The sequence below is a fragment of the Balearica regulorum genome, chromosome 3 (assembly GCF_011004875.1).
Source record: "Balearica regulorum gibbericeps isolate bBalReg1 chromosome 3, bBalReg1.pri, whole genome shotgun sequence".
NCBI lineage: Eukaryota > Metazoa > Chordata > Aves > Gruiformes > Gruidae > Balearica > Balearica regulorum.
Genome location: NC_046186.1, coordinates 93,006,644 through 93,024,912, shown reverse-complemented (window position 1 = coordinate 93,024,912; position 18,269 = coordinate 93,006,644). Strand labels below are relative to the sequence as shown.

Genomic DNA, 18,269 nt, shown 5'->3' with positions numbered 1-18,269 from the left:
CTGCTTACACTTCCAGCAGAAATGCTGTAACAGAATGTAACTTGAAGAATATGATTCCTGCAATTCCTTGATGATATAACTGCCTACTAAATCTGATATTAAGTAAATACATTATTTCAATACAGTTGTTATCCATCATAAGACACTAACCTATTGAAAGGCCCACCCAAAACTAGACAACATCGTTGTCTGGAAAACATGCCTGGTGTAACTGTCATCTTGAAACGTTTCACAGAAAGCTGGTTTTGTTCAGGTAGTGTTGATTTAAAGGTTATCCAGTCAGAGAGGCACAAAATGAGAACTCATTTTAAAATTTCTCTTTCTCACTGAAGCTTGCAAAGTGCATCAGCAATTAACAATTCCTATCACTTCTCCCAGTTCGCCATGTGAAAAGGCTCAGAACTCGTCTTACAAATTGCTCTTTTGAAGATCAAAGGGAAGCCGAATTTGTCTGTGTGTGCTCTGGATGAGTTTGTAATTCACTGGAACTTTCAGAGGAGGCTCGGCAGCACGCTCATTTGACAGCCCCAGGGTACAGGATTCAGGGGAGCTCTGTGACTCTTCCCTTCTGAGTTCCTTCCTTGCCTTTAATTGGCACCTCATTAGAAATTAATGAAAATGACATCCTCTGTTCTTCCTGCTCCAGGCACAGAATGCTACAAAAAGGCCCATCACAATTCATAACACATTCAATTTATATAGCAATGGCTCTTAAGCATTATTTATGAGATGTGAATTTCTTGTCAGCATTTAATAACTTGTACAGAGTGGAAGCGGAATGAAGAAACATTTTGAGAGTATCCATGTATGTGTGTATGAAAATAAACCTTTCTACAGCTGAAAAATGTTGCATTTCAATTTGAAGAACCCTTACTGGAACTCCCTTCTCAGTAGAGAATTGTTTTTCTTCATGGCAAAGCACTGCAGCACTGTCAAATCTGTCTAAAATTCCATGTAGTGTCAAGGGAACGAGCTCAGCAGCATCACCTCTCTCCGGACAGGTCTTACAGGAGGCACTACAGCCAATGCAGCAGTTTCCCAAAGATCTCTGAATTTGCTGTGAAGAAGCAGCCCACTCACTCTGTCCCCTTTTAAGAAGGTTGTGCCCTGTTGGACAAGTCCCAGCTACAGTGGATTAATATCCATAGGTATATTAAAATGTTGCCCAGTATGTATAGATTTTTCTTTCCACTGTGTCTCACTAAAAATCTCACTGGAAGAGTCACCAGAATACATCAGCAAAAAAGGAGATGATTTCCAGTACTTTTAACATTAGGACAAGAAGATGTGTAACAGCAAACAATAAAATGGCTGCTCTGTGGAGTCTTAAAGAGTTAATTTAGACTTTAACAACAGTGTTTCAGACACAGCCTTGGAACAACATAATATTTATGTGGTTAAACCTTTTTCCTTACATCCAAGCAAACACACACAGTTGTCCTTCTAAAAATCGTGTCTACCTTTTTTTTGATTCTAACTATCACAATTTCTTTTAATGTTTAAAGTTAATTTTTTTCCAAATTTTTTCCCATTTCTTCAGTTAAGGATTAGGATGCCAAGAAATTAATAACAGTGATGCAAAGTCCAGATCAAACAATGTTCTACCTTGACCATTACTTTTGAAGACTACACGTGCATATTTTACACCAGTTGATTATATTTCCAACACTTCCAGTTAAACAGTCACCATTAGCTGTGATCACATTATGACTAAATGGATAACCTGATCACATATGGATTGATAAAACATTTTAAGTGAATGAGAATTTTAACATCTTTATTCTGTCCCATTTCCCATCACCCCTTCCCCAGAACTTGTCATTCATGAGCTAAAGCAACCTAACTTTACAGATATTAGGGCAAAGTTCATGTGAATGGTTTCTAAGGCAGCTTCTTTGAAAAATGACAAGAACTACGTGCTGGAAAGTGTTGCTAAAGCAGTTTAGGTGATGTGAAGCTGAGATGATCCGTGTTGCTCAGTGGTAGGGTTCTGTTTGCTTCTTATTAATATTACTATTAAAGTTAAGTAGTGCAGGGTAGACCTACTTCACATCACAAGAGCATTTCATTATAGATAACACATGTACTGAATACAGTATTCATGAAACATGATAGCTGCACAGATAAACCAAAGATCTCCAGTCTTTTCAGCTGTGTTGTAAACATGGAAATGGACTCCTGCCTCCCACTTCTCTCATTAAATGTGTGGAATATAAATGTTTGTTACACATCCTTTAAACTATATTGGATGTAATATGTAATGTAGGAATGCAAATTTTCATTTCCTCACTTATTGCTGAGAAACTCGGAATTTTTTGTTTCATATTCATGTTTTATTAACACATTTTATGAACTTTAACAGAAGTATTTCCATAAAGCTGTATATATCCAGTAGAAACAATTTAAAGAATAATTCCTGTGACATTTATATTACCACAATGTTGAATTATGGAACTACTTCAAGAAAATTTGAGGGGAACCAACTAGATGTGTGTGTCATCCAGTTTATGGAAAGAAAAAAAAAAAAGCCAGTAATTTTAAAAACATTCCTAATCAATGCAAGGACTTTTAGAAAGTCGCTTTCAACTTCATTGCTCTTACATAGCTCCAATTTTGCAGAATGCAGGAAACATTAACGATATAATCGCTAAGTTGTCTTTTCTCCAATTCTCCCCAAACTTGTAAAACACTCCTGCTTCCAGTATTAGGGAGGATTCTTCTACTTTAGTCAAGTACCTGAGAGCAGCCTCAGTCATTTGATATGTGATTGCAGCAGACCAAGAGCAGAAACTCCTGCCTCTACCATGCTGAGCAGAAACAGCCATACCAAACTGTGTCATTGACAGTGCTGAATTTTTTCAGTTTGATGAGTCTTACTGGATACTTCAAAGTATCCAGATACGTGATTTCCATAAAAAGAATTTCAACGTTAAGGCTTTTGATTTCATGTTTGGTGGCTTAACAGGTAACGCACATTAGTTCTGTGGCAGTGCTCCAATACCTGAAACAAAGCCTGTCTCATGTCCAAAAGAGCACAGCACAACAGTAACCTCTAAAGGCTGAAGACAGATAGACACTGAAGAAAAGGACAAAGGATAACATGGAATCCTTGCAGCTTTCTATTGCTTTTCTTCACTTGATATTAGGTATTCAATATAGAATTCATGAACTGGGTCTTTCTCATCAGCTTAGCCAATCCTTTCTCTCCCCACTGCTGCTCAAAAGGACACGTCTTCTATCCAGAAGACATTTTAATACAATGTTCTAGATTTCACAGGTGCATGTGAATTGCACCTATCGTCTATGCAAATCCTTTGGAAATCATCCCCCTGCTGAGACACAATAAAGTAACTAAACAACTTCTCCAGATGTATCAATACAAGCATGGTCAGAGAGCGCAAGAGTAAGCTTTCAATACATGATTATACAAAAAAATAATTAGCAGGTAAAACTACCATGTGCATTAGCACTGGGTCTTATGAGCATATTTAAATCAGTTACAAGCACAATTGTTCCATGAAGGAGAGAGCATCTCCTCTGGAATCTACTCACATTAATTATTATTTCAGAAAGATTATTTGCATAATCTGTTAGCTGTCTGCATGAGATTATCATCCTCAATTCAATTAGCTGAACAGTGCCATCAACTTCAGAAGGTTGGATGATTTTAAGCCTAAGGTGAACCACAAAGTCGTCCCCCCCAAAAGCTGTGAGAATGGAAGTATTTTCAGTGAGAAGTTGTTTAGGTTTTAACTTTTTAAATAATAATGTAATTATAAAATGCAGAATGTAGATGCTGACCTATGTTCCTTTAAGCTCTGTAAAAACCTTGTCATCTTTGCATATTTACTGATGTGCTTTGTGTTTCTTCTCCTGTCAAGTGGGTATGACACTCTCCCGCCTTACAGGGACTTCTGAAGCTAAATTCATTAACATCTGAGATCTCTTGAGACAAGGCAGTACATCAAGGCCAAAGTTTTAAAGGAGAAATTAGACAGGAACTAATTATAACTTTTTGCTACCAGTGGAAGCTATAGCTTCTGTTTAAAGTATCTTTGAAAGATACAAAACACAAGTGTTCTCTGTATTTCCACCTTTGATGTGGATCCCAGCACGGCTGTGTTAGAAAGGTGGACGCTACTGACAAACGGTACTCACCACAGCGACATGATCCCAGTTCCTGCTGTACTAGCTCCAGTTTTGCTTGGCACTGGAAGCATCGGCGTCTACTCTTCTGTTTGGATCGACTGGTTTCTTCAGGCCTGTCATTACTGTCATCCAGTAGCCGTGGCCGTTTCACAGGAGAAGCCTCACTCTCCGACTGTGAATCTGTTGTATTCACAATAAATATTTTAGGAAATATATTAGAACTTCCTTGCTGAGGCATCCCTTTGGGCAGATTGAAGGTATATTGCTTTCAGCTGGGGTCACCACCAAGCAGTGTGATACTTCCCATTCTATTGCATAGACACATTTTCTTGACAATCAAAATGTGCATCAAGTAAAGGACAAATTATCTTTGTTCCCTGTAAGAACCCCTCCTGCTGGCAATACTGAATAGAAAACAAACTGATTAGCTTTCTTCCAGCCATGACTGGGTCATAGACAGATCCTCGTAGAGTACACAGCATCCTAAACAACTGCAGGCTTCATTTGACATCTCATTTAGTTTCTCCTGTGCCCCTCCTTCCTTCTCCCTGCACAAACTGAGGTAGGCTGCTGATGAAAAACAACCAGACGCAGGTTCGACCTATTTCCTCCCCAGGCAGGAGGGACATTTTAAGGCACAGCATGTAAACTCTATCTCCCATGACTGAAGGTGGTACATGAGAGCACCATACCATACTTCCCTCTCGTTCCACGTGGACAGCAATTTAAATTAATATACACCAACAATACAAACCCAAACAAAATAACCCCAACCTGTACATGCATGCTGTAAATTCAAAGTGCTCAGCCATTTTTAAAGAATTAGTCAGAATACTGTTTGCATTAATAACCTCATAAATTTCAGCTTCTAAGAAAATAGCACGTGGAAAACCCAGAGAAGTTGGAAGTCGAGGAAGGTGTTACTTCAGGTAGTCTATCTAGTGCAAGATGGTGATCAAGGGGAAAAAAATTAGTTCAGTTAAATCCACTTTGAAAGGACATTCATCCAACAACTAACAAGATCTTTTTGGCAGGATGGTAGTCTAGTGAACATGTTTTTACCTTTAAGTTTCCATTGCATGGTGTTCTGTGCTTATGGAAAACATGTCTACTTTGTGTTAGTTGTCCTGGATTAGCCGGGAAAAGATTGTCCACATCCTTGTTATTTCAGTGATCTTATCTGATCCACTGCTCAACGTCATGCCTTTCCTTGACCAAATATCAAATTAAGTCAGACTAAGAATACCTGCTAGCCTCTCCATCCAGGGTATGCTCTATTAACTTCTCCTCACATGCGGTATATACTAACCCACCTTTCTTACCTGTGTTTCAGACCTTATCTCACAGTGTTTTTCCAGTTGTTGGACTCCAATATTACAGGCATTATGAATATACATCCTAGTTCACTTGGGTCTACTTTATTTCTGTCATACTGTTCCCTAAGATATGCTGAAAATGTGCCTGGCTTTTAAGTACAAAGTCCCCACCAGCTCACATTTAATAGAAAAGTGAGCTGCTTTCTGCACAGTATACAGGTGATAAGTTTTTATTAAGCTGCAATAATTTTATCTGATGTGTGCCTCGATACAGCCTTCTTTTTGATCAATGTCATAGATTACCACTTACACCTTACAAAATACATCTGTTAGGCCTAAACCAACATTCAGTACGTAACATACTCCAGCTCTGCACGCCTGGCTGTGCAGGAGCCTTGACAAGGGAAATAAAGGAGTGTGCAATGAATTAATACAGTTATGGAACAACTTGTCCTGTCTTAAATTAAATCTCTGCAGAAGATGATCCAAGAGAAAGATCCTCTGAACAGACTGCAGAGATCCCGACTCATACTCCAACAAGGCACCAAACAGTCCTGTCACATAGACATTTGTTTTCAGAGTGCCTACAAGAGCCTTGAACGTACCAGGGTGCACCCTTCAACAGGCAGCTTGTGTGCTGTAACCTGGTTGATTCAGTAGAAATCTGTTCCAGCCCACCTTGTTGTCAAAGATGGGGAAATACACCATTTGTACTTTACTCATTACTCAGAGAAACAGATGCACTGCTATTTTGGAACAGCTACCTCCCACATGTCTTTGCTGCTGGAAACGTAAGCCATTCTGGTACTTCTCAGAAGTGAATTTGGGATTCTGAATTGAGCCAGTGGAAACCACAGAGGTCTGCTTACAACAAAGTCCAATTAATGGATTCATGTGCATGAGTCAACCAGTGTCTAATCACTTAATGAAGCCATGTGCCTTAATGAGAAAAATAGCTACTCCAAGTCAGGCTAGTAGTCCTATAATTAAAATATTTAATTATACATTTCCTGTTAATTGGTAATGACTAATTGAATATTAACATAAGTTAGTTAATATGACAGAAATGAAAATTTAGGTATCTCATTTTTTAAAATGCGTATCTTTTTCCCATAAATTAAAGAGCGTTAACACTTAGCCGGACTCTCAGGGACAGCACCAGCTATCTGATCACGGACAGCACAGTGCCTTGAACATGCGAGCACAAGCTAATACTCGTTACAAACCAGAGCAACAGTACATGTGCTTACATCTTCTCACGGGCAAGTACAAAGAGCGAGGAGAAAGCACAGATTAGAGATCAGGACTTGTAGATTGAGTCCTGCATTTCTTCCAGATCATGTTACCTTCCACAGTACTGACGCAACCAATACAGGACGCAACATACACCTTCCGGCACCTGGAATCTTGCAACATGAAACTTCAGAGACCTGATAGCAAAAGGAAATTGCTGTGTGTAGCTTTCCTGCTTGGATTGCAGAAAAAAACCCCAACCCCTGGGAACAGAGTGAAGTGCCACAACTAAAGAATAAATCAAAAATGGCTACAGAGAAGAGGATTCTTTTGCCAGTGACTGACAGTGGCTTTCCTTAGAAGGATGGTTCGTGCAGCAAGAATTACTTCTTGCTTTGCTTTTAAGAAACATTTTCCATGCTAGACTTGCATTTTCACATTACACCTAAACTAACAAATACTCAGTCTGAAGACAAAAAAAAAAGCACTTTCCTTTGACCTGTAGATGTCAAAATTCATAAAACTTTTCTATAAAAATGAAGAAAAATAGAGATAAGACATTCCCAGAATTGCACAAAAGAAATTGCTCAGCAGAGTAACTGCAATCTCCCATCGCAATTTTAATTCGGAGTTAAGAAATAAGGATTCTTCTAATCTTTATCTGATGATGGAGATTCTTCTAATTGTGGTGACTATTAAGCTCCCATTTGAAATGAGAGAATGAAGTAATTCAGCAGAGCAAGACTGAAACTGGAGGCTTGTCTGGAATCAACAAGCAGAGTAGTATTCTTAAAAATTCTCTTACGTCTTGGACAGAAACTCATATTTGTTCCTTACTGTCACTGTTCTCATCTTCATTACTCATGTTCTCCCCTTGAAATTTTCCAAATGGTGTTACGACTGTCAGAGCCGAATCCCACTCTCTTGCTCTCTTGCCATGGAGGAGTTGGCAGGCAGCACGCACATGGCTTCACTAAAAATCCTGACGGCTCATTCACGGTATTTTGGGGAGAGGGTGGGAAGCTCCAAGCCCAGCAGAGACGTGGGCTGAGAAAATGCAACAGGGAAGGAGGAATGAAGGAAGAGACAGGAAAGTGCTAAGAGAAAGAAGAGATCCCCCCTGCTGCTGCTTGCTTCAAGAAAGAGATGAATCTGTTTAATCTCTGGTTTGATGACAGCTTTTGAGGCACTCAGTCAGGGGTTTCTTTTCTTTTCATAAAGAACCCATCACACTGACAGACCGACATTTATGATTTCAGCTGCCTGTGCAAACACCAGTAAGAGCAACAATTAATGAACCCTCAAACATCACTGCCATCTCCTCTTGAAACTATTTTAAAAGGAGCTTGAGCTCTTAAAACCTCTGCCCATGAAGAAACTTGCATAGTCACAGACAATAACTACATAACAGGGATTAACTAAAGTTTGAGCAACATCATCTTGCCAGTTTCTAGGGGTTTGGATTTTTTCCTTCATTATTGCATTTTTAGATGAGGGATTGCTTAATTCCCTGGCATGTTGACTATGCATTAGAAATTTCATCTAGAGGAAACTGCCTCTTTACAAATCTTTCCTACCACATTTACCAGAATCATCATTTAAAATCATCTCCTCTACTTCAAATGAACCTAAAATTAACACAGTTGTTCCCAACTCTATTTGCTTATTGACTATTAATGAAGAGACAGAAATTCAAGATTAACATCTAATGAGCCAAGTTTGACGACTGTGACCACCTCAGTTCCTCCCTGTTGCTGTACAATGCTGTGGAAACAGTTATTTTGAAACTCTGATATTTACATTGATATGAACATCTCATACCCTCACACAATCAAGACTGCATCTCAAAGCTGTGTCAGAAACTTAAGCATGCACCTCTTTGGAAGCACTCCTGCTCATAAGAAATCCATTTATTTTGTGAATTCACCTCAGTTTTTCTCAAAACACTACAGACAGATCTCAAAAATTCTTCCATAAACCCTTCGGTAACATTTAACCACACAATCTGTTTTCTAGTATCATCACAGTACCCTTAGCATTGCCATTTCACCGATTTATTCCCCCCCACCCCCCGCGTTTAAAAGCAATTGCACTGAAACTCCTTGTCCCTAAACCCTGTGGAGTGGAGAGAGTATATAGGAGCTTGGAGTTCCACAGGACTATGTGGAACTCAAGTCCTGTCAGACCCTTCTTTGCCCCAGGAGGCTCCCTGTGAAATCATTGTGGAGACTAGAAATAACCCCCAGAAGTTGCATTACAAAAGTTATTCTTTCTACATCAGTTACCAAAACCATTCACCAGTAGTAGTTTCCTGCCCTAATGAATAAAAACAACAACAAAAAACCCCAACAACTTTTAGCCTAGCTGTTTGCGATACGTAATGGAAAGAGTTGCTGCAAGACGTTTCAAATGTGAAACATCACTGATGTGCTTCAATTTCTGCCAGCAAAACTCTCTGTTCCTCTTTGCAATAGAGATTAAGGAAAAAGCCTCCGTTACAGACAGTGACTTAAAATGTTTGGGGTTTTTTAATGAACACTAAAAACAGCAGGGAAAAAAAGAAATTTATCATATATATTGCTTTGAGAGAAAGCATTGTTTTTGAGCTCAACAACAGCATGGCTTAATTTCCCCGAAATGAGAGCTGGCACACGATGCACGTGTTGCAAGGAAAGAAGAGAAGAATCAAACTTGTGCAGTACCAAGCACTTAGCTAGCACAGTGAGAACAGGCCTTTGTACAACACAAAGATGCACGTCCCAGAGCGTCACAAAACTTGCGTACGTGGCTGGCTGACAGCATGTCTTACAGCGCACAAGTACAGCGCGAGGCTTAAGCAAACATGCTGCGCGTAACAGCACAGGGCTGCGGCTGAGCAAACACAACTACGCAGCCTGGGGGCTCCAGCTGACTTGCCTCCGGAGGACCTGAAACACAGGCAAGGCAAGGCAGGTCGCCCAGCCACCAGTCACCCCCAGAAAGGCTCCTGGCCTGATGTGGAGGGGAGGTTACTTTAATAGGGGCACTGCTGTTTGTCCTGTCACACGTGTACTCTCTCCGAGTACTAAGCTGCCCGCTTTCACAAAACCTGCATGTGGGATTAGTGTGTTCAAGACCTTGATACTTTTGTGAAATTTGATTACAATAATTCAAGAGATTTAGAAGGGATTGTGGGACAAACTGTGGGGACATTATTTCCTTAGGAAACCAGGCAACTACTCTCCCCCACGCCAGTGGTTTATGTGCATCAACCTAATTTGTGTTTCTTATCACCAAGCTTCAAAACTGAACACTCTCTAGTTAAAATTTTAAATATCTGTGTGAATGAGTATTAATGCATGTATTACTGCTGGCATATGACTTCAGGAAAACAGAAAAATGTGGGAGCATAACCATGTAATTTTAGTAACATTCCACTTACGCAGAAGAAAACATTTTTTTACTGTAAGGGGGACTCAGCACTGGCAGAGGTTGCCCAGGGGGGTTGTGGAGGCTCCATCCTTGGAAGTGCTCAAAACCTGACGGGACACAGCCCTCAGCCTGCCCTAGGTGACCCTGCTCTGAGCAAGGAGGTTGGACCAGGCGGTCTCCAGGGCCCCTTCCACACTCAGCCATTCTGTAATGCTGAGATTCATGGATGGGAAAACAACAACAACAAAATTATATACTAATTCCTTCCTACCTCTCACATTTTTTTTCTTCCTCTGAACCTGTATTGTTGGTACTATCATCTGTCAAAAAAGGAAGCGTACTGTACTGCTGTGTAACTTAATGAGGCTATTAACTACCATCTCTAATGAAACGGAAGAGACTAATCTAGTGCCAGTAACCCAGATGAATGAAATGCATGTTGAAAATTGTATGACAAATAGTGAGCTACATAGGCTACTGCATGCATTTTAGCTACGTTTTAATTAGAAAAAGTGTGAAAATGCCTATTATCCTTTCTTGTCAATAAATTGCATAATTGCTAAATTAGGTGAAAAGCTAATTAGTTTTCATGTCATATTTAGGTTCCTAAACTACATCTGGTTTATAAATTCTTACGTTACTCCCCCCTATACTCTCTGATGTCAGCACGTCTTTAGTTAATGGAAATGTTCATTTATTTCTCATTTTTACTTATATACCCAATTGATTCAAACAAGTACATATTTAAATTTATTCAGGCACCTGTACTATACAGTTTCTTTGATGGATTAACTTAGGGCATTTCAATTAGTCGAAACATTTCCTAAGGCAATGGCCACCGCTATTGCTACTGACTGAAAGAAGGACCTTGTTTATTTAGAAGACCAGGTGAATAGGTGTAACTCCGTTCCCAAATTACACCCACGGGCCAAGCCTGTAAACCTCCGGAGCCCACGACGACGGATGAGTTTGTGGAGAGCGCGCAGGTTGGACAGTCCCATTGAGCGCTGGGCCTGCTGCTCGCTGCCCGTCGCTGGCTATGAGGGGAAACACCTGAAGACCATGTTTAAGACAGCAAAATCATACACAGATAGTGACTGCTAGTATGTGCAGGCACGAGACTGAATTCCTGTTGTCGTGATTTCTGGGGCAATTTATGCAGTGCAGAAGCTTGATACTATTCTAAGGATGTTAAGGGAAGTTGGTTTGGGTGGTTGGGTTTTTTTAAGTAGCTGGCAAACAGCATCTCAAGCCCTTCATATATTCAGACTATTCTAAAGAACGAACCTTCAAAAGGCCAGAAGAGAAAAAAGGCCGCAATGCTAAACTAACTAGTTTTCAAAAAAAAATTTTACAGTTGTCAATTTGAACTTATTTTCTCATTATTAAATTATGTATTTTAGCAGCATAGGGTTGGGAAACGGACAAAGGCAGATTCTGGTGACAGCTGAAGAACAAATGATATCGTAAGTGGCCTGAATAATCAGAACAGGATTATTAAGCGAGGGAGTAATGCATAAATACACATAGCCAAATAGAAGAACAGAAACACAAGAAGGAAGAAAAAAGCTGTAACAGAGGAACATACATGATGAAAAAGTTATGAAGGCAAATCACAAACATCCTGGCCATTCCACAGCACCTGAAGACTCCTTACTAGCATTCAAATATGTATATTTACATTATGAATATGTATGCACAAACACATACAAATAAACTTACACTGGTTCTGACAAAATGGGAAATTCAAAAATATTCAACAATATCATAGTTTTGTTTTTGCTGACTAATGAGAGCCCTCTTATGCTTTGTGAAATTCTCTAATATTGGATTAACAAGAATAGATAATGCTATAAATATTGCATATTTGCTAGTCGGCTCAAGAATGCATAAATAAGCAGTGCTGCTCTGCTTCAAAATCCTAGTAGTATACTCCTCCTGATATCCTCATCAATCAGATGGTATACAGTATTCAGGAAGGTAATTCTTCAAACTAATAGCCTAAAACCAGTTCTATATAGAAACTACTTGTTCTGTTATTTTTCATTCATACACTGAGTTTTTCATAGTGCACCCTCCCCCCCATTGGTGTAATGAGGGTTTTCCAAGGCTAACACACAGATTCAGAAGAGGAATTGTAAAGAACTCTTGCCTGCTAGCAGTGAAAAAAATAGATATTTCCAATATTTATCTTTCAAAAAAACTTATTTGTCATTAACTGCAGAACTTCAGTGATGCCATTAGCAATAGAAATCTTGCAATGAAAGACTATAATTCCAAGGACTTAAACTGATTAATATTAAGGAAAAAACCTAAGAGCTCTTGTATTTGGATAAAAATTTTACTGAATGCATTGAGAGTAGGTTCTGAAACATACAGCTAATTTATCTTCAAAACCCACTTGGTTATGAATCAGTTGTTTTAAATAAAGCTTAAAAATTACTTTATATTTTGATTGTCTTTTTCTAGCAATATTTGTGGGGGAAAACCAAGCAGCCCTGGCATAGAAGACAATTTCTGTACACCCGATTGCCGTCTACAATACATCAAAAGTCAGGCTGCTTTACTGGGCAGTTCTTACTGTTGTGAAAGGAGATATTTGGGAAACATCTACACTAACCTGAACCAAAGACCAGCTCTACACAAAGGTAGATATAGGACAGATCAATGAAACTCAGAGGAAGCAACAGTACATGCACTGTCTTGTATCTTACATCCAGCTCTTTTTCAATCCTCTTCTATCCCAAGATGTTGGTCTCATTAGTTATTCCCTGAAGTTTACGTTATGGAAAATAATTTGGAACAGGAATACAAAAAAGATGCTGTTTAACATCTATGTTTAACATAAGGAAAAGGTGCTGTTTAACATCTTTGTCAGCAACATGGGATCGAGTGCACCCTCAGCAAGTTTGCCGACGACACCAAGCTGTGTGGTGTAGTCAACACACTGAAGGGAAGGGATGCCATACAGAGGGACCTTGACAGGATGGACAGGTGGGCCCGTGCGAACCGCATGAAGTTCAACAAGGCCAAGTGCAAGGTCCTGCACAACTACAGGCTGGTAATGGCCTTAAGCTGAAGGAGGGGAGATTTAGATATTAGGAAGAAATTCTTTACTGTGAGGGTCACTAGGGTCACTCCAGGCCAGAGGCACTGGAGCAGGTTGCCCAGAGAAGCTGTGGATGCCCCCTCCCTGGAAGCGTTCAAGGCCAGGCTGGATGGGGCTTTGGGCAACCAGGTCTAGTGGAAGGGGTCTCTGCCCATGGCAGGGGGGTTGGAACTAGATGATCTTTAAGGTCCCTTCCAACCCAAACCATTCTATGTTGATATAAATTATCATATTCATCTACTTATCCTATTCTCTAACAGCAATTTTATTTCTTCAGACCAGAAAGCCTTTCATGAATGGTGATTAATTAGAAAAAGGAGTTATTCCTAAGTAGGAATTACTAGCACATTTTATAAACATCTTCAAAACACTGTCTGTAGGTGTTTCTAATTCATCTACACAGCATGTGAAATAGGGCTTCCACAGTCACATTACGTTTTTGTCCCTTTGGCCACTTCAACTATCTAGCTTCCTATGCAAAGGAAAGGAACACCTGGGAACCAGTATGAAAGTTAATTTCAAAGAAATACCGGCTATGAAAAGGATGAGTTCCCATTCATCTCAGCTTAGTGTACTTTAACACAGGCAGATGCAAGTATTCCTGTCCTAATATCATAAGATGATAGAAAAATAATCTATTTATTTTATCCTGGCTGTACTGCATAGCCAAGGATAGGAGTCACTGCTTTCACATGCCCTCATGCTGCTGCACACCTTTTCATTTCCGAATGTTGCATTTTTTCCAGTACTCAGAAGAAAATTCTCTTCAGAAGTAAACAGCATGAGTGATTAATGTATGAACTATGAAGATGCTTGCAAAACTTCTCTTTAGATTAAAGCAAGTACAGGCTAAATTTCAAGGCATTTTTTTTCCACTATGGTTTAGTAAAGAGATGATTTAAGATGTGTAGCACAGAAATGTGCTAGACACTCTGTGATAGATAAAAGATCAAGAAAGACTTTTTTCTGAATATTACCAATTACTGTGTGCTAACAAGCTCTTAAAAACCTTCCCAGGAACAGCTAAAGTTTTTATAACTCAGAGGCAGAGATCATCACAGCTATAGCTGACTTTTAACAAACTTTTTGATATATTGACCCCAAGCCCATCTCTTTGGATTCTCCAGCCACACTGGTTATAACACATTTAGTCTAAAATGCATGGGATGCATTTAGTGTAAAAGATAGTCCAGGTGACCATATCCACTATTCTTAATGAATGGGGGAGATTTTGTAAAGTTGAGCAAGGTGAGAGTGAAAATAAATCCTGCAATTGCAGCAAGTCCTCAAATTTGTTTAGATACACGACTATTATGATCCTTACCATTACGAGGATTTTAATCTCCAACAATCATAACACTTTGAGAAGGCTCTTAGATAACCAGTACTGGCAACTAATGCAAAGTATATGTGCAAGAAAGTAAGCTTGAGTATATGTGCTCCGGCACCTTTGAGCAGGAGAGGAATCCAATCTGTCCATCCAGATAGATATGGAAGCACAGAACAGATAACACAACACATCACAGAAATAGGCAATAAGATGAGATAGTAAAAACCCATCAACATACATCATCTGATCATGGTACAATGTCATCTCCCAGCCTCTATTAGCTCTTGCTGCATCCGTGCAAGTCCCAGCCACTTTATCCTGTTTATAATTGCTGATGAGCAGTAATAAGGCCTCCATGCCTCAGCTCCTGTCTGTTCCACTTCAGCGCCCACCTATTAGGTTATAACTTTTATTTACAGCCTTGCTTGATGCGCTGTTCTATTAGTACAGCTGGAAACTGAGCAAGGCAGAAAAAAAAGAAAAAAAAAAAGAGCATCCCTAATGGGCACTATTATTGCCAGGGCTGGGTGATATATTATGCTGCTCGAAGGCTGTTCTATGATCACTTTCCTGTCAGTGAGAGAGCTCCAAGAAGGTTGGATTTCTAACACAATGCCCTCCAGAAGTCAAACACTAAAGAATACCTTAAAAGTCCCTTGGAACACCAATGAAAAACACACCTCAAAGTTGTTTTAGTGTTGTAAACCCCCTTCAATAATCTTTTGTGTATTTTTTTGCTCAGGAGCTTAACACTTCAGAGCAATTAAAAAAACCCCTAATTAATGATGTACCAGGTCTTTTTGTCCTTAGTCAACACAAAGATTGAGAAAAAATGATCATACAAAAGTAATGGTTTCTTGGTTTTGGCCCTGGCTGAAAATCTGTGTACTTTTATTTCCACAACCTGCTCTTTCTCTAACTCTGAAAAGGCCGTCCTCCCGATTGTACGGGTTCAGCCTCAAAGCAGTTAGACTGCTGGCACTGCTACAATCAAGCACACACCTTAGTATAAGAACATCAATAAACCCAAAACCACAAGAAGGACCCCACACTTGCTTAACTGCTTTGCTCTAGCAGTGGAAGAATTATTTGCATCTTCCAGACTCACATTTTAAACTAGAAAAAAGCATAGAGCAATGAGATAGATACTGTAATCTCGCACAATAAAAATACCACCACACCCAGCTAGGACAGATATCCTCATAAAATGTGAGCTATCTGCACATATAATTACACGGAATATTAAAGATGCACATTTCCCATTGCTTACTGCTACTGAGAAATAAAGTACTTAAAAACTCACCAATTTTATGGATGTAATGTATGAATTGATTGCATCATTACTGCATTTTATCTGCCTGTTTCTACTACCTTCTCTACCACACAATTAAAAATTAACTGAATGCACTCACACAGCTCCACTGATTTTTTCCAGGTTTCTTTAAGCTGCATCAAAATGTTTTAAAATCTGGCTGTTTAGAATTGCGTATTAAATCATCTTTAAGTTGTACAGTAGAAAAAGAGGAGTACTATGTCAATTAGTACTGCACGTTCACGACACGGGTGCCCACTATAAATGGGATCTGGATGCCCTACTGAGTAGAGAAAGCCTCACAGTATATGCCATCAATCGTAACATTACCTAACCATTAAGAAACAAATCAAAATACATAAGCAGCTATACCCTAGGCCACATAATCCCATCTTTTTCCCTACAAAATCTTCAGACCATTGGCTCTCAAAAACCTTTGAGGCATCATCCAAACTAATGATTGCAAAGCTTTATTCATTCTTTTCATTATAATCCTTGTCCTATGGGCACACTTTGGAATAGAAATACTTTTTACCACATATGATTCTGGCGAACAGGAGGAGGAAAAAAACATACTATTTGGTGTCATACTACAATTTTTTATCTGAACAGCTCCTACAGCACGCAAGTTGACAAGCGTATGAGGTAAAAACTCTTCTTTTTGTACAAGAACTTTTCCTGTGTCTTGGCAGATTTATTGTTTTGATCTTTCTTCAATGGTTACATTAATGCTAATAAAATATGAAAGGTTTATGTCTTCCTTAATATCCTCCTGATGGGAACGTGCATACAACATAAGTAGGTCAAATTTCTAATTTTCTGTCTCAAATACTGATATATGGCAGACTTTAGGGAAAAACTATGCTTGAAGGGGGGGAAAAAAATTACACAGTTGAATTCCACCACAACATTCTTCCTTCAAAGCTCTTCCAAGCAGAAGAAATGTAGAATACTTAGAGAAATGAGGCTTATATGCAATGTGTAGTATTGACAAATATTGCTTGTATCATTTAAATAGCTTCCTAGGAAGGGACACTAAGCTGAAGTGAACATAGTATGAAATATTCACCTACATAGTCTGCTACTTATGCGTGAAGATGTCACACCATTTCTGGGTAATATTTTGTAGCCAATGTTTTCTTGTCAATTTGCATATTCATCTGACTTTGAAAACATGGTAATTTATTTTAAAAACAAAAAGTTTGCTGAAAATTCAAGCTCTGGAGAAGAAAACTAAGTCCTGTAGTCCCTTACACTAAGGGACTACAAACAAAATATGTAGATCACTGAACAAATAATGTAAAGAACATTGGGGGAAAATGAGGTAATATAAAATCATTAGGTTTAACTGACTGAAGAAGAAACTAGTGCCATTAAATTAAGATCGCCTTATTTTCTTGCTAAACACACCAAACGATTAACATACAAGCATGTAGGGACCAAACATTAGCATAAACCGAAAATAAAAGAACTACTGAGCAAAAGTTAGCCAACCATTTAATGGATATTTTTCAACATGTCTAGTACCTTCATCTGCTTTTATTCTAAACAGCTTTTACTGTTGCCATTTGACACTCCAAATAGCAGACTTACTTGCCTTTTTGCTAATCACAAGCACATTTTTTTAAATATTCAGAGAGTACTCTCAGTTTTCAGTATCTATTGCATCATAGAAAGCTTTTAAATTACCCTGCAATGAAAACCAGAGTTGAACATTAGGACAGCTAACTTATAAAGAAAATACAATTTAACAATACCATGAGCAAAGCAGATTAGTTTGCAAGGGATACAGTGGCAAACATTCCTTCTTGTTTAGGTACACCTCCATGGCTACATAGAAAAAAAAAAATCCAGCCTTTATCTCCTGGAGAAGTTGGATCCAGAATGTTCCAGTGCCAAATCTAGAAGGTTCTTTGGCAAACGATACTCACAGAGTTGTCACAGATGACCAGACATCGCTTAAGAGATCTACACCTGCACAGAGTGCAAGGTAACGCAGCTTCTTTTGAACCTTCCTTCACTGCGAACAAGCCAACTTGCATCATCACACATTTGTTGCAAGCTAACAACATGAATACATGGAATAACTACGGTTCAGCTAAACACGCAGTAACTTGAAACACTTTTTGAAAGAATGACTTCAGAGGAAATTTACCTTTAACTCCTGAAAGAGTAAGAGCCCTTAGACAGGAATAACTTTCCTTTCTGCACACTCAATACAGCTAAATTTGTACATAAATGCAAATATAGACACAAATTATTTTGGAAACAGAGACTACTAGAACATTACCACTACCTAGATGCCTGCCACTGCCTCCCCACAGGAGGTTATGACTTCCCACAGTGGTGCTGATGCAAAGGATCAGACGAGCTCCCCTGACTCCACTGCGAAACCGAAGTCTGAAAAAG

General features: G+C 39.1%; 1 protein-coding gene across 1 annotated transcript in view; it reads right to left on the bottom strand.

The window, feature by feature from the left end:
- Nucleotides 1-18,269, bottom strand: part of ZFAND3 (zinc finger AN1-type containing 3) — a 135,629-nt gene that overhangs the window by 15,509 nt on the left and 101,851 nt on the right. The window contains 1 exon segment of the mRNA XM_075749007.1: nucleotides 4,159-4,329. Coding sequence (XP_075605122.1) covers nucleotides 4,159-4,329 — 171 coding nt within the window.